This window comes from Cebus imitator, unplaced genomic scaffold (genome assembly GCF_001604975.1).
Source record: "Cebus imitator isolate Cc_AM_T3 unplaced genomic scaffold, Cebus_imitator-1.0 Scaffold255, whole genome shotgun sequence".
NCBI lineage: Eukaryota > Metazoa > Chordata > Mammalia > Primates > Cebidae > Cebus > Cebus imitator.
Genome location: NW_016107570.1, coordinates 1866058 through 1884406, shown reverse-complemented (window position 1 = coordinate 1884406; position 18349 = coordinate 1866058). Strand labels below are relative to the sequence as shown.

The following is an 18349-nucleotide window of genomic DNA, read 5'->3' as shown; positions in this document are numbered from 1 at the left end:
CTATTTTCTCACCGAGGTAGGGAGAGGATGCCCCTTCCAGTGAAATCTTTACTGCTTGCTGCATAGGAAGAGGCAGGTCAGCTTGCCCTTTCTGAAACTACGATTTCTCCAATGTTTTCGGCTCGAAATAATCAATATTACCAGTTAGGCATACTCTAGAATGGCACATCTTCACTCCTTCAACGTCTTGTCCTGGGTACTTACCGAGATGACCAAATTTGAACAGGTGTACAGGTTCGTAGGTGTATGGAGTTACTTTATTCGTCCCTCTGAAAGATTGCAAATCGGACTAGCAATTCCCAGAGGGAAATTTCTAAGCAGTCAAAGAAGGACGCCCAACCCTATTGCCGAGACTAAAAATTTTAGTCCAATACAAAACATAGAACTCAAATTGAAGGAGAAAAGACTATCAAGAGAACAAACAGATGATGAATCGGGGCTTCCTTCCCGCTGTTTATTGCCCGTACACACTGTCTACACTCCTTTTGGCCCTGTGCTCTTTATCCCATTTTTAAATGTCCCTCCACTGGTAAAAGCTGTCACCTCGCTTCATTTCACTACCGGCTTCTCCCAGCGTTAGCAGCACCTCCAGGCTCATAGTGCACTTGGCAGGGAGGACAGGGATTTATCCACGCGGCCTAGAGCTGGGTCTCGGTTGCTGGATAACACCCTTTTATTGACCCTTTTGTGGAGGAAGCGTATTGAGCAGATGCAGAAATCTGGGAAGGACGCTGCACAGCGTCGTCCAGCGCGGGGGACACGCCCCCGGCCCCTCACTTGCACCCACCCTGGTGCGCTAGTACGGTGGGACCAGGGTGGGCAACAGATTTCGCTCCCGACAATTTGGCATCCGGAGCTCCGTCGGCCGCGGGTCCCAGGGGAGAAGCCGGCTTCCCCGCCCACACCGCGTAGTTCCGGTCACGTGCCGCCGCGCCGCCCAATCAGCGCCCGGAGCCCGAGGGCTCGCGATTCAAACTGCTGCTCCGCGGGCTGGCGGGGATCGGCGCTGGCGCGGCTGCGGCCGCTGCTGCCTACGCGCCATGGAGCACCGCATCGTGGGGCCCGGGCCTTATCGGGCTACCAGGCTGGTGAGTGAGTGTACGGCGGCCTGGGCGGGGCTACCGGTGCCGCGAGCCCCCGGTGTGCGCGCGGACAGAGTGCTCGTCAGTCTTCGCTTCTGCAGGCCAACGGGGCCCGGGTGTGGAGCATTTTGGCTGGAACTGCTGGAGTTACCGTTTAGCGGACGAGGCTCAAAGTAGGGCTGACGGGGCCGAGCTCAGCCGTCCGGGAGTGAGTGCAGCTTTGTCCCCGAGATGTTGACTGGGGTCTCGGCAGTAGATAGCGCCTGTTTAAAGGCCCCAAGACCAGGCAGCTCCCTGTCTTTTGTCCTCTGGAATCTAACGGACCTGGTCGGTAACCTGAGGGCCACTACGTACCCTGTAACGTTCAGTTTTCGCGGCAGTCTAGGCAGGGCGGGTCTTCTTTCTGAGTAATACCTAATGACACTGACGATGTATTCGAACGAACGGTGGTGCCCAGAACAGAGGGGCATCGCCCTGGCTACATTTCCGGCCTCTGGCGTTGCTGTGTCTGTCAGCACCGGTCTAAATGAGGAGCTGACCCGGACAGATGGTTTAGAAGAGTCTTTGCTGACCCTTAGGGTCCTGGGTGCTGTTTATTTTTTTATTTTTTCTCTCTGGGAATCAAGCTTTGGTATTGAGGTGTATTGGGTTTCCTTTATTACCTGGAGCAAGTAACTTTAGTGATTTCTACCTCAAAGGCTTACTATATTGCAATAAAGGGTAAATTTGGTAATGCCTGTGGCAAGTTTTTAGAGGACTTTCTATGGAAGTGTAATGGTAATTTGGAAGGATGGTAACTTGCTGGTTGGTCCGCCAACCTCTGGCCACATTTAACGTAGGAATTACTCTCATCGCTCCATGCATCATAATGAATACACTGGAAAAGGTGGGAACTAAGATCCAAACTCTTACTCAGCTAGACTCATGAAGAGGTGAGGATGCTGGGATACAAATAATGTAAATAAGGTTTCCTTTTCTTTCCAAAGCCAGCCACACACTGTGGCCAGTGGGTCAAGCCAGAGCTGAGAAGGCCAGCTCTGGAAGAGAAATCGTAGTTGTGACTGGTGAGCTCATAGATCAGCCCGTAGATCACTTTGGCTCATGGATCACTTTGAGAATCTGATGAAGATTAAGGATCCTCTTCACAGAAAATTGCACATGCCACATACTCCTTAAATTTTACATGATTTAAGGGGACTTGGGGCCGGGCACCATGGCTTATTCCTGTAATCCCAGCACTTTGGGAGGCAGAGATGGGCAGATCACCTGAGGTCCGAAGTTCTAAACCAGGCTGGCCAGCACGGTGAAACCCTGTCTCTACAAAATATACAAAAATTAGCTGGGCATGGTGGTGCACATCTGTGATCCCAGCTACTCGGGAGGCTGAGGCAGGAGAATTGCTTGAACCCAGGAGGCAGAGGTTGCAGTGAGCCAAGATCGGGCCATTGCACTCCAGCCTGGGCAAAAAGAGCGAAACTATCTAAAAAAAACCCACTCCATATTAAAATAATAATAATGAGACGTGGGAGAGGCTGCAGCATTGTTTTATTTGGCATAAAGATAAGCATTTTATTTGCTCATCCTTTGGGTCAATTCTGGGCTAGACTCATGTCAGTGGTTTTTTTGTGGAGGTTACTCGTGCACGAGCAATGTGACTTGGATAGTCTGGATGATGGAAGATGGCTGCTTGACTTGGTTCTGGCTATTACCTGGGCCGAATATCTCTAACAGGTTATCTGAGGCATCTTCACGTAATGGTCTCATGGTTCCAGCATAGCTAAAAGGAAGTTTGAGCTTGAGACTTTTTGTTCAAATCTCATTGGTCAAAGCAAGTTAAACAGCTAAGACCAGATTCTAGAAATTCAACCCCACTTCTTGATGGGCAGAGTGGCAAAACCACAGAGGTGCATGTGGAGATGATGGGAGGAATTATTGCACTCATCTTTGCAAACACTCTATATAGACACCAGAATGATACGGAGTCACGGCTATTGGTAGGTCTAACTTTAGGGATAAGGGTTGTACCTTATCAGGGACTTTCAAAAACGTTTACTCTCTATTGGGAAGGGAAAAAAAAAAATCCCTCACCAATTTCTTTACAGCACTCACACAAGGAAATCACAGCGAGGCTTTGGTTCTTGGTGTGACTAGTCTTCATTCTTCCTGCCTTAGACTAAAAAAAAAAAATTACCTCATATTTGGAATTGTATTTTAGTCTCATATTCACAGAATTGTATGAAGTACCTCTTTTCATGGATGCAGAGGACCCATACTGCTGGATTTTTGAGTCATATTAAAATATTATCAAAGGAATTTATTTAATTAAAAAAAGGTGTTCTCTGTTCTCTAGAAGTCTTCAGTCCCTAACAAATAGTATTCAGGCTAAATTTAGGTTGATTAAGAAGATAAATAACATGGATAATTAATGCAACAAACACCTCAGTTTTGCCAGAATTTCCCAGGTAATCAATTCAGTTTTCAACTTTATAGTGTTTGAGGAACATAATATTAAACTGAGATTTGGAAAACACAGAAAAGAGTAGCCAATTTTATTTTCAAAAGTGAGTATTCCTGCTGTCAGTGATAGCAGTAAACATTTAAGATACTTTTGCATTGTAAAATCTATAATCTGTACACTGAATCCCCAGTGTATTCAGCTATGCCTTAATAAAGCTTTTGCTAGGTAAATCATGTATTTAATATTTGAGACTAGTTCTCTCTTTACTTATTGGACCTAGCTGGCCTTTCCTCCCTTCATCCGCAGCATACAATTTCCCCCTTTTTTCCATCGTACTCACTCAAATCTTTCTTCAGAGAAAGCTTTGGAAAAGTCTTTTGGGATACAAAAACTAGGTCTCCTTTCATAGTCACTTTACTTTTTCAAAGCATGTACAGCTCCATTTTCTAAAGCACCAAAGTCTTATTTGAAAATAACATTTTATGGACTAGGTAAAATGTTATGACAAAAGTCAAGTGACAGCCCCATCTCATGATAAATATGAAGCTAATTAGCCATTTATACATTTTCGGTGAAATCACTTTCATATAAATATGAAGCTAATTAACCATTTATATTTTTTCATTGAAATCACTTTCATTTGTGTAAACCTTGTATAGTATATTCCAGTAAAGAGAAAGAATTTTTTTTTCTAGAAATTGCTAAAATCTTATCTTTGAACTTATTCTGAGTTATATATATGGTCTGATGTAACTGATAAACTTTAAAAGACGTATAGCTGCCATTGAATCTGAGAGTTAGAATGGCAAGATCACATAGTGAGGATGTGGCAAGTATAGGTAGATCTAGGATTGGTTGTCACTAAACTCCCAGACCAGTCAGTCCTCTTTATAGCACTGCTATCATAATATTTTTGGTACTAAGAAGAAAGGAAATGGAATATCCTGAAAAAAAGAACAGGAAGCACAGCACTAGGTGTGTGTCTTATAGTTTGCCTCATCATGTTAAACAAAAACAATTTTGTGATTTTTTTTTCCCTGAGAAACTAGGGGACTGAAATTAATAAGTAAAGCAAAACAAAAAATGTTTTAAAATCATAAAACAAATCTGCTTTGTTCCATTTGCTGTAAAGATTCTCTTCAAATATAATGTCATGAAAAAAATTCAAGCTCTTGTTCTTTGTTGACATGGGATATTTTGTTTCCAATGTGACTGAGAATGGTATATTGCTAGATTATTTAAAGAGAATTCTTTTTCTTTCTGAGCAGAGTAGCCAGATAAGCCCTTAGTTATATTTGGAAATAAGTAGGAACAGAGACCAAGGTGACCTCAGTAGGCTTTGAAAAGTCTAAAGTATCTCATATATTAAGAAAATATAAGCCAGAATGATAAATGCCATTCAAAATAAAAATAACTGGTCAACAGTCTATTTATAACTTCTCTTTTAAAGAGGGACAATAAAACTTTGATAAAGATGTCTTATTAGACACTTTCTAGTATGAAATAAAAGTCAGTAGCAATAGAGCCATTAAAAATCCATTCTGAATCCTAATGGATTTTTTTTTTTCCTGTGTGGGAGAATGCAATGAATTGACAGCTCATGCTAAAGGGTAAAAGCATGAGAATTGAAAAAAGTTTTCCCTCACAAAGAGAAATGAACTTCACAGAAAAAAGTTTTCACGTTTCTTCACAAAGAAGACAGGGGCCTTGTCCTACCAGAGATTTATACTTGGTATTAATTGACTGTAATGACAACTGTATAGTATTACACAGGAACAGATAGTCGCTCAGTGGGATAGGAACAATGAAGATGGGTGATATGTAAGTATTAATAGTATTTCTGTTCGTATAAAAAAGCGTGGCATAATTGCCTCTTGATATGGTTTGGATGTTTGTCCCTCAAAATCTCATGTTGAAATGTAATTCACAATGTTGGAGATGGGACCTAGTGGGAGGTGTTTGGGTCATTGGGGCAGATTCCTCATGAATGGCCTGTTGCTGTCCTCATGATAATGAGTGAGTTTTCACTCTGAGTTCATGTGAGATCTGATTGTTTAAAAGTGTGGCACCTCTTCCCTTGCTCTCTTGCTCCCCTTCCTGCTGTGTCACATGCCTCCTTCTGCCTGCTTCCGCTTCACCTTTTGCCTTGAATAGAAGCTTCCCAAGTCCTCACCAGAACCTGAGCAGATGCTGGCACCATGTTTTTTGTATAGTCTGCAGAACTGTGAGCCAATTAAACCTCATTCTTTATAAATTACCCAGTCTCAGGTATTTCTTTATAGCAATGCAAGAATGGACTAAGACAACTACAACTCTCCATCCAGAAAAAAATAGAGATCTCCCCCCTCCCACCATAAAAAATTCAGTTAAAGCTTTAAATATTAAAGCAGATACCATCTAAAATATTAAAAGAAAATTTTGATAAGTATTTTAATACCTCAGGATAAGGAAGCTTTCTTAAGAGAATAAACCCTGACGTGATAACGAAAATAGATATTTATTTCCTTATAAAAATATCAACATCTACAACAAAATCATTGTATAGCTAGAGACTTTGTAAAGAAATTGATAGGCTAAGAGAAAACATTCTTAACTTTTAAGAAAAAGGTTTAATATTCTATATTTAATCATCAGTACATATTAAATATGTATAGTACATGTCAGGTACTTTTTTGTGAGGATATTGAACTGAACAAACTTGATTAACTTTCCTGACTTCTATGCCCTTAACCATTAACAGATAACCAGTACTTAAAATTGATTTTAAAAAAGAGACAACCCAGTAGAAAAATGGCAAGTTTCAGAAGAAGAAATGAATATGACTAAAAGTAAAGATACAAAAATACAAACAAAATACGAATATATCACTTCTTTTACATAGATTGGCAGAAATGAAAGGAATGAGAGGGTAGGCCAAATTGTAAGGCTTTGGGCTCCCACATTGTTGGTGGAAGTGTGAATTGCTACAGCTGACTTAAATAGGCTGATACTTTTTAGAAATCTATCAAAAATAAATAAAAGCCTTGGTACTTTAGGTTATATAAACAAGTATATACTTGTAACATATGTGTAAAAATTGAACTGGGCACAACTTGGATAACCATTAGTTAGAAAATGGCAGAAGAAATTATGGAACATTCTTAAGAATGGGCTAGATATGCAGATATGACACAGAGACATATCTGTGTTAGGTGCAAAAGCAAGTTGTAGGATGCAACATGACTGATCTCATTTCTTACAGTGGTGGCAAATAACACATATACAAAGGAAAAATTCTGTGTCTGTATGTGATAGATATGGAGTAAGACATGCAGACTCTTTTGTGTATACTTCTGTATTTAATTTGTTTCACTGAGTCTTATTACTTCTGTAATTAAAAGAACAAACAGAAGAACTGCTAACCAGACTGGGTCAATTAATGGATATATCTAGTGATAGTTGGAAATATTGGGTCACAGAGAGCCATGACTTCATTATGTTTATGTAATGCATAAAGTGTTATGCATTAAGTAATTTTAGTTCATGATTATGATTGTTCAACCAACGTAAAATAAAAATCTTTTTTATTCCCCTCCCACCAGGCCCCACATACTTGATTATGCCTTTTTGGTGCAAAAATGCCAATGATAAATGAAAGCTAGGTGTCAGAGCATTTATTTAAAAAATCAATAATCAATGATTTAAAATATGTGAAAATTGTTTAAAGGTGTGATAATGTCCATAGGTACTTACTATAGTGAAATGTCTACTTGAAGAAAAGTCTGTAGCACAGGAATCCAGATCTTATTTGCAGACTAAGTACCTGAATGACATTTGCCAAGTTGTGTATCCTGCTAAGGTCTTGATTTTGTCCCAAGGATTTTTTCCAGCTCTAGAATAGATTGAACCTTATAATTTAAGATATATCCTGGACATTTTATATATTGTCCTTATATTTGAGGCATACTTTTTTAACAAAGGACTTTTATAGTCATGATCTAATTTGATCTTACAATAACCTTGTGAAGTGGGTGGATAGGTAGAGAAGTTAAATCAGTGTTCTTGAACTCTATGGGCTCCCTTTCTACTATTCATTATTTAGCCTTTGCTCTGCTTTTCCTGTTTACATACATTCCCTCCTTCAGCCATTCACTTGGTTTCTTCACCTCCAACTTCCCTACTCTATTCCATATCATGAAGACATGATTGTGAGTTAGTGGGATTAAATTTTGTGAGTTTGAGAAGCTGGTTAAAAAAAGTAGAAAAAGTGCTGGGCGTGGTGGCTCATGCCTGTAATCCCAGCACTTTGGGAGGCTGAGGTGGGTGGATTACCTGAGGTCAGGAGTTCAAGACCAGCCTGACCAACATGGTGAAACCACGTCTCTACTAAAAATATAAAAATTAGCTGCATGTGGCGCATACCTGTAATCCCAGCTGCTTGGGAGGCTAAGGCAGGAGAATTGCTTGAGACCGGGAGGCGGAGGTTGCCTTGAGCCAAGATCTTGCCCTTGCACTCCAGCCTGGGCAACAAGAGTGAAACTCAGTTTAAAAAAAAAAAAAAAAAAAAGGTAGAAAAAATGAAAGACCCATTAAGAAATTGCTTGTTGAATACTCAGAGTGGGTTACACACTGTGCCACACACCTGGGGTGCATGCATACCCAAACCCACTTCTGCCTGTCAAGCACCTGCTGTTGTATACTTAGGAATTACTAGTGTGGAGGAGAAGGTTGGCCATCAAGGATAAAAGAGAAATAGGACAATAGTTTCTCAGGTAGTTGGGCAGCAGAGAATATGAAGAGAAATCCGAAATAAAAGACATGATTATAAGGGAAAATATGACGCAGGTTTGGTCAAAATTTTTTTAAAAAGTCAGATCAGAAATATAGTTTAAAGAAAAATGTGAAGTCAGAAAATCTGATTTAAATAGGAACACAGGTGAGAAATAAAAGATTCAGAGTTTGTAAAGTGTCAGACTTGACAGAAGAGTAAGAGAAAATGAGACTGACTATGAATTTTAAGGACTTTTAGGAGGACTGGCAGAGAGCCTAGGTTCCTAAAAAGATGTTGAAGTAATTATATAGGAAGAAATTAGAAATATGTTATACAATAAAAGTTGCCCTATATTGCTTTTTCAAAATAGATGACTTTTCCTTTTTAAAAACAGTTTGTTGTATATTCATTTAGCTTTTCACATGCATATACTAAAGCAGATAGGATCAGATTGTATATAGTGTTTTGAACCTTTTTCTTCTACTTAGTTATACTTGTGATATCTATTTCTATCTGGAACTATTGATAGTATTTTATTTTATGGCTCTTCCATGCTTCAGTCAGTTTTATTCAAATTAGTTCTAGTTTTTCTCTGATTATAAAACAGCAAATTAGTTCTAATTTTTCTCTCATTGTAAAATTTATAAATATATAACTATATAAAATACTTATAAATGCTTTTTCTGAAAAAACACTTAGGTTTATTAAATATACTTCAACATGTTTAAATAAAATTTAAGTTGTAAATACTTTTATTTTTCTTTGAGACAGGGTCTCACTCTATCGCCCAGGCTGGAGGACAGTGGTGCAATCATGGCTCACTGCAGCCATGGCCTCCCAGGCTCAAGTGATCCTCCCACTTCAGCCTCCTACCTAAGTCTCCCAAGTAGCTGCAACTACAGGCACACATCACTACACCTGGTTAATTTTAAAATTTTTTGTAGAAATGAGGTTTTTCCATGTTGCCCAGACTGAACTTGAACTCCTGTTCAAGCAATCTGCCCATCTCATCCTCCCAAAGTGCTAGGATTAGACGTGTGAGCCACTGCACCTGGCCTGTAAATGCTTTTAATCTCTTATGTTTCTGTTTCTATATGGTGAATCCCTAAAAGTAAAGTGGCTGAATAAAAAGAGATCACATTTTATGTAAGCATTTATTAAACAAGTACTTATTAGAGTCTTTTCTGGAGCTAGCTTTAAAACAATATGGAGATGAGACTGTTATTTCCCTTTAGCATTTTTGTATTTTCAGCAGACTGTAGTTTGAACATAGATTTTTAAATTAAGTTATAGATTTGAATATACAGGTTGGTTCTACCTCTTATGAGCTGGGTAGTTTTGAGTAAATTTCTTAATTCCTCCAACAGATGGTTATTATGAGGATTACATATATACAAAGACACGATGGGGAGACAAGTTTGGAATATATTATAGTCTAATATAATATATTAGACTATATATTATATTAGTATATAATACAATATATATATTATATAATATATAATACAATATATATTATATATTATATAATATATATTATATTATTATATATTATATATAATTATATAATTATATATATAATATAATATATAATGTAATATAATATATATAATGTAATATAATATATATAATAATATATATTATATTATTATATATTATATATAATAATATATATATTATATTTATATAATATAATATATATTATATTAATATATAATTATATATTAAATAATAATAATTATTAATATTATTATATATATTATATATAATAATATAATATATATAATATATATATTATATATATTATATTTATATATAATATATATTATATATAATATATATTTATATATAATATATATTATATTATATATAATATATATTATATATAAATATATATTATATATAATATATATTATATATAATATAATAATATATATATAATATATATAATATAATATAATATATATAATATAATTATATTATATTAACTAATATTAAAAAAAGTCATTTATTTGCTTCTTGATTTCCTGCTTATTGTTGTAACTTCACAGATATAAGGATAAAGAAGCTGAGTTGTCATGAAGTTATTTGAAAGTAACATTTAAGAGAGATACCTGGTTTTTGTCTTCAAGGTTGCTATGAGATTTAGCAGTTCACGTGCACCCTAGTGGCATCTTGCAGTGGAAGGAAAGTGGATTTTTTCAGTTCTTAACCATGTGCCAGGCCCTGTGCAACCAGTATATGGCAGAACTGGGATATGAACTCAGGTCTGACTCCATACTTCATGTTTTCTCCATTCCACAGTCATTGACTCTGTTATCCTGAAGTAGTCCAGTGTTTTTTAACTTAAATGTTAGGGTCACTGTGTGGTGAGCTTTGCTAGCAGTGTATTACAGTGAGTTAGTAGGTACTTGATCTGACAAAGCAAGGTTCCTGAATAAAGTAGAATCAATGGGATATATATTCCCTGGATTTAACTGAAGTAGATCCAATCAGTGTGTGGTGTGCTGTTTCTTAGTAGACCCCTCATTTTAATTTCCATGACTTTTTGACTCCCCAAATCTGAAATTTTCTGAGCTTCTGGGGCCATGTTTTTATTTAGTACAAATTTCTGGAGAAAAGTGTTAACTTCACCAAAGCCACATAGTTATTGGCAGAGGCTGGACTAAAGGCCAGTGGAGACTCCATTCTGGGGTCTTTCCGGTATACTCACTCAGCTCTGATAGCCACACCCACCCTGATAATATTAATAAATATCACAGCAATGATGCTATAATGGCTAACATTTATTAAGCATTTCCTTCGTGACAGGCACTGTGATAGGCTTCACCACCATCATCTCATCAAGTCTTTGTAACAACTCTATCATGTTCGTACTGTATTATACCTGGAGAAACAGAGGCTTGACTAGCAATGAGTCAGAGGTTGCCCTGCTGGTCACTTGTAGAACAGGCCTCCCAACCCAGCACTGTTTGACTTCAGAGTCTGAGATTTCTCTGCCCTGCCTACTTTTCAATGTGGTATCTGAAGATGTCATGCACACTTAAACTTCTAGGTCCTTTCCAAAGAAACATGAGGTAGTTTTAAACTAATATGTATTATTTAAAATATCTAGTAGCTCTTTCAAAAAGCTTTGTTTTGCCTGTAAGCAAAAACCAGCTCTTCACTTTTCAAAGGTTTGTCTTTGTGGCCCTGAGCTGTTTGATATCAGGCACTGTTATCTTTTTCATCTCTTTTCCTCTCCTGCTATAATACCTTTCACATAATAAGCAATTTAGAAATATTTGCTGAATGAAAGTGAAGTCATATTAAACAGGGGGCTCTAAAAACCCAAGTTTGCATAGTGGCGTTAGTTTTGATCATTATTTACTGTATGTTTTTCATTTATGTAAAAATCCATTAATAGGGAAACTTGATGGCAATCTCCTCAAAAAATATTTCTTGAATGAATAAATGATGAACTACCCTTGAAAAGTTGCATTTTCTTTAGAGTTTTTTTTCCATCAGTAGTTTACATTTTTGAGGCTGGGTGTCATGGCTCACTCCTGTAATCCCAGTACTTTGGGAGGCTAAGGTGGGCGGATCACTTGAGCTCAACAGTTCAAGACAAGCCTGACCAACATGGAGAAACTCCATCTCTACTAAAAATACAAAAATTAGCTGGGTGTGGTGGTGGGTGTCTATAATCCCAGCTACTCGGGAGACTGAGGCAGAAGAATTGCTTGAACCTGGGAGGCGGAGATTGCAGTGAGTCGAGATTGTGCCACTGCACTCCANAAAGTTAAACAAATTTCACAAAACCTTTAGCCAGACTAACTAAAATAGGAGAGAAAAGATCCAAATGAACAAAATCAGAAAAGAAAAAGGAGACATTATAACTGATGTTGCAGGAATTCTAAGGATCACTAGTGGCTTTTGTGAACAGCTGTAAGACAATAAATTAGAAAATCTAGAAAAATGGACAAATTCGTAGATTCATACAACCTACCAAGTTTAAACCAAGAAGAAATCCAAAGCATGAATAGACCCATAACAAGTAATTTGATTAAAGCCATAATAAAAAGTCTCCCAGGAAAGAAAAGCTGGAACCCAATGGCTTCACTACGGAGTTCTACCAAACGTTTAAAGAAGAACTAATACCAATCCTACTCAAACTGTTCTGAAAGTAGAGGAAGGGTGAATAACTTTAAACTCATCTATGAGGCCAGTATTACTCAGATACTAAAACTAGACAAATAGACATCAAGAAAATGATAGGTACAGTAGTTCAACATTCATCTCTGATAAATATCGATACAAAAATTTTAGCAAATAATATTCAGCAATACATTAGAAAAATATTTTATTATGACCAAGTGACATTTATCCTTGGGATGCAAGTATGCTTCAACATACGCAAGCCAATAAACATGATACATCGTATTAATAGAATAAAGGGAAAAAAACGATCATTTCAATTAATGCTGAAAAAGCATTTGATAAAATTTAATATCCCTTCATGATAAAAGCTCTAAAAACCTAGGAATAGAGAAACCATACCTCAACATAATAAAAGCCACATATGCCAGGCCCACAGCTAATATCATACTAAATAGGAAACAACCTGAAAGCTTTTCCTCTAATATCTGGAACATGACAGTGATGACAAGTGTCACTACTGTTATTCCAAATAGTACTGGAAGTCCTAGCTAGAGTCATCAGACAAGAAAAAGATATTAATAGGAAGGGCATCCAAAGGAGATAGAGGTCAAATTATACTTGTTTTCAGATGATACAATCTTATGTTTGGAAAAATCTAAAGATTCCACCTAAAGAACTATTTGAACTAATTAAAAAATTGAGTAAAGCAGCAGGATACAATATCAACTGCAAAAGTTAGTAGTGTTTCTATATGCCAAGATCGAACAATTTGAAAAAGAAATACCAAGTACTACTATTTACAATAGACACATTATAAAATTAAATACCTAGTATTAACCAAAGAAATTTTAAAAATCTATAATGAAAACTATAAAACTCTTATGAGGAAAATTGAGGACATCAAGAAATTGAAACATTCCATGCTCCTGGTTTGGAAGAATCGATATTGTTAAAATGTCAGTACTAACCAAAGCAATCCACAGATTCAATGTAATTCCTATCAAAATACCGATAACGTTCTTCAAAGAAATGGAAAAAAAAAATCCTAAAATTTATGTGGAAGACTACAAAAGACGCTAAATAGTTAAAGTTATTTTCAGTAGAAAGAACAAAACTGGAGGCTGGAAAATTCTCATTACCTGATTTGAAATTTTATTACAGAGCTATAATAACCAAACAGCATGGTACTGGCATGAAAGTAGACACAGAGACTCATGGAACAAAATAGAGAATCTAAAAACAAATCCACACACCTACAGTGAACTTGCTTTTGACAAAGATGCCAAGAATATATACTGGAGAAAAGACAGTCTCTTCAATAAACGTTGCTGCTTTTGCATGGATATCCACATGCGGAAGAATTAAACTAGAACCCTATCTTTCACCATATACAAAAATTATATAAAAATGGATAAAAGACTTACATCTAAGACATCAAACCATCAAACTACTACAGGAAAACACTGGGGAAAATATCCAGGATGTTAGTCTGGGTAAATATTTTTGAGTAATACTCCACAAGCACAGGCAAACAAAGCAAAACTGGATAATACCAAGTTAAAAAACTTCTGCACAGCAAAGGTTAACATCAACAAAGTAACAACACCACTCACAGAATGGTAGGAAATATTTGCAAACTACTCATCTGACAAAGGATTAATTGCTAGTATATAAAAGTAGTTCAAATCGCTCGTAAAAAGTTAATATTCTGATCATAAAATGAGAAAATATTTTCACAGACATTTCTGAAAACAAGACATACAAATGGCAAACAACTATATAAACTGATGCTCAACAACATTAATTATCAGAAGAATAGAAATCAATACTACGAAATATTATCTTATTCCCAGTTAAAACGGCTTTTATCTGAAACAAAGGCAAGAACAAATGCTCGTGATGATGTGGGGAAAAGGTAACCCTTGTACAATATTGAAGGAAATGTAAATTAGTACAACAACTATTGAGAATAGTTACGAGGTTTATCTACACATTAAAAAGAGAGCTACCATATGATCCTTTAATTTAACTGCTGCATAGACACCCAAAAGAAAAAAAAACAGTATATTGAAGAGATATCTGGATTCCTATGTTTGTTGCAGTACTGTTTATAATAGCTAAGATATGGAAGCAACCTAAGTGTCTATCAAGAGATAAATGGATTAAAATAATCTGATACATACACACAATGGTGTACTATTCGGACACAAAAAATGAGGTCCAGTCATTTGGAATAAGATGAATGGAAATGGAGATCATTATTTTAAATGAAATAAGCCAGGCACAGAAAGACAGACATCACATGTTCTCACTTACGTGGGATGTAAAACTTAAAACAATTGAACTCATGGGCATAGATAGTAGAACAGTTACTAAAGGCTGGGAGTGTACTTGGTGGTGAGGGTAGGTGGAGATGGTTAATGGGCACATAAAAACTTGTAGAATGAATAAGACCTATTATTTGATAGCATAAAAAAGTGTCTATAGTCAACAATAACTGTATATTTTAAAATAACTTGATCTGCGCTGGCGCGGCTGCGGCCACTGCTGCCTACGCGCCATGGAGCACCGCATCTTGGGGCCCGGGCCTTACCGGGCTACCAGGTTGTGGAATGAGACCGTGGAGCTTTTTCGTGCTAAGATGCCATTACGGAAACATCGCTGTCGTTTCAAGAGCTATGAGCATTGTTTCACAGCAGCTGAAGCTGTGGATTGGCTGCATGAGCTGCTGAGGTGCAATCAAAACTTTGGCCCCGAAGTGACTCGCAAACAAACGATCCAGCTGCTAAAAAAATTCCTCAAGAATCACGTTATTGAAGACATTAAGGGAAAATGGGGTCAGGAAGATTTTGAAGACAATCGTCACTTATACAGGTAATGGCAACATGTAACCTGGAAGGTGAGGAATCATGCGGGATGAGTGAATCTGCTTCAAGTCTGTTGAAGCTTCCTGATGTGTAAGAATTTACTTTGTTCACTGAACAGTGGGTCTAGTTGTGATTTGTTGAGCGGAGAACAGAATGTGTTGCTACAATAAAACCAATTGCAATTTTTCTTGGCCTCTTAGAGCACCTCAGAGCTGTGTTTTGTTGCAGTGCTTTTTCAGTAAGGAAATCTTTTCATGCCTTTTGCTCACCTGGGAAGTTGGTGGCCATACTTAGTCCTTCTCCTGGAGAATCTGAAATGGGTGAAACAGTAGGTCTGGGTTCAGCTTTTCTAAGCAATGGGGTTTGGTATATTCAGGATGTTAGTAGCAGAGTGTGTGTGATCTTTAAACAGCTCAGGGCCCATGTGAACAATTATGCTAGAATTCCCTGTTGTCTCAGATTAAGCCTGCCAATGTGAGTCTGCTTTTCTGCAAATATTTTTGCCCATGTTTCAGTGCTATTTTATGATATGGACACTTACCACCAGATAATCCAAGGGAAAATGAAGATTGCTTGTCTTGCACTTCCCTTCTCAATTCCCTTGGCAGTTTTATTGCTGGAGGTGGAGGGGACCAACCTAAGATTCACACATGGGAGAAGACCAAAGAGGAATGAAGTCATACAGGTCTATAAAGGAATTGTTGGATTATCTACAAAGATTAAGAGAAGGAATGAAAAATATGGACCCTTAATATGTGCTTTCTTTTACTCTAGCTAAAAAATAAGGAGTGTGATTACAATATGTTCAGTGAGGGCATTCCACTGGGACACATGGCTTTGCACAGGGAAAACCTGGAACCATTTCTTTGTCTCCCTCTTGGCCTAGCTGCTGAGAAAGGCAGAGCAGGGTGAGGGTGTCTTTTGTGAGTGCACAGGGTGAAGAACAGACATGCTGTACATTGGAATCTAACTTCCTCATGGAATTTCATCAGCAGTCTCTTGCGCCCAGGTATCAGTACTGTCATCTAGGCAATTAGTCATCTTTCCATTTGGTGGTTAGTTTCGACTTTGCTGATCCCACTTTTAATTAGGATATGGTGTAATCTTGACCTATTCTGAGACTTAGTACTTAATAGCATCAGACAGTGGAAATTTTAGCCTTGATTTTCTATATGCCACACTTCATTGGGAATTCTTAAATGATTATTTATCTTGAGAAACTTTAATTGCTTGTACCCCATCAAGATTTAGCTAGAATACTTCTGAAAGATTCTCCGGTTGAGTAACTTCCAGTCTGTTCTTTTGTGACCTTAAATTGGATACCTCCCATTGAGTCTTAGGAGGCTTTATGAGTCCCCAGCAGAGTAAAATAGGAGCCAACCACCCAGCACTAACTGCCAGAACGTGTTCCACTTCAATATTAAGACTTAACCATGTATTATCCCTTTTTAAAAAAGAGTGTATGCAACAGATTAAATTCATATATTAAATAATGATTTTTTTCTCCAGTTTCTCTCCTAGAGTACTTGTGAGTCATAAATGGAACAGTATTTTTTGTTTCACCATTTACTACCTGAAAGTTCATTCTGGCTTTCCATTTTCTTGAGTGGAAGTTGTGTAAGTTAACCACTGACTTTTGCCAATTACCTAGATTAATCTGGGATGAAATCTATTTAGGCAGGTAAATCATTTGTTAAGGTGCCCGTGCCTTGAATTGAGAGTGAGCTAATGAGTGTACAGGCAGTCGCTGCATACATGCAGGCTTCTATTACATGCCAGTGCTCCAGGAAAGAGCATTTGCTGTCCTACCTGCTGTATCTCAACTGCTTTTCTTGGGCGAAGAGTACTACTGCCAAGTTATGAAAACAGAGGAGGATAGTTTGAACAAGAGGAGGTTAGATTTGAAAATAGATGGAGAAGGCTGGGTGCAGTGGCTCACGTCTGTAACACTAGCACTTTGGGAGGCCGAGGCGAGCGGATCACCTGAGGTCAGGAGTTTGAGAACAGCCTGACCAATCTGAGAAGACCCCTGTCTCTACTAAAGATACAAAATTAGCTGCGTGTGGTGGCACATGCCTGTAATCCCAGCTACTTGGGAGACTGAGGCAGGAGAATCCCTTGAACCTGGGAGGTGGAGGTTGTGGTTTGCTGAGATCACGCCATTGTACCCTAGCCTGGGCAACAAGAGCAAAACTCTGTCTCAAAAAAAAAAAAATAGATGGAGAGTCAGTGAAATGTCAAAATCCAGGAACATCCTTCCGATTATCAAGCTTTGTCGAAAGGAGCCTTTAAAAATGTATTTATTTAAATTAAGTTTCATTAATTTTAAATTTATTTATTTAAATTTTAGTTTAATTTATTTAATTTTTATTACCGTATAATAATGGTGCATATTTAGGGAGTACTGAGTGATATATTGATCCAAGTATCCAGTGTGTGATGATCAAATCAGGGTAATCAGAATATTTATCACCTCAAACATTTTTCATTTCTTTGTGTTGGGAATATTCAAAAATTCCTTGTAGAATGAGTTAGGAAGAATTCTCTTCAATTTTTTGGAATAATTTGAGAAGAACTGAAATTAATTTTTCTTCAAAGGTATGGTAGATTTTATTAGTAAAGCTGTCCAGTCCTGGACTTTTCTTCATTAGGAGATGTTTTATTATGATTCAGTCTTGTTACTTGTTATTGATCATTTCGAATTTTCTATTTATTTCCGGTTCAATCATGGTAAGTTGTATGCGTCCATGAATATATCCGTTTCCTTTAGGGTTTCCAATTTGTTACTTGTATTTATTCATTAAATAAGTTTTCTATGCCTTTGCCTATCTCTTCACTTTCTGAAATGCTCAAGATACACTTGTTTATTTGCTTAACGGTATCCCATATGTTTTGTAGGCTCTATTTTCTTTATTCCTTTTTCTTTTTTTTTTATCAGATGGGGTTATTTCAGAAGACCTGTCTTCAAGTTAAGAAAGTTTTTCTTCTGCTTGATCTGGCCTATTGAAATGTTGGCTGTTTTTTTTTTTTTTTTTTTTTTTTTTTTTTTTTT

At 37.1% G+C, this 18349-nt stretch overlaps 1 protein-coding gene across 1 annotated transcript in view; it reads left to right on the top strand.

Annotated features, from left to right (window-relative positions):
- Positions 1-14947: 14947 nt before the first annotated feature.
- The window catches only part of DEPDC1B (DEP domain containing 1B), an 83321-nt gene continuing 79919 nt past the window's right edge, over positions 14948-18349 (top strand). Inside the window, exon 1 of the mRNA XM_017499176.2 lies at positions 14948-15304. Within this exon, the coding sequence (XP_017354665.1) occupies positions 14991-15304 (314 nt within the window). The 5' untranslated portion in view covers positions 14948-14990. The remainder of the gene's footprint in view (positions 15305-18349) is intronic.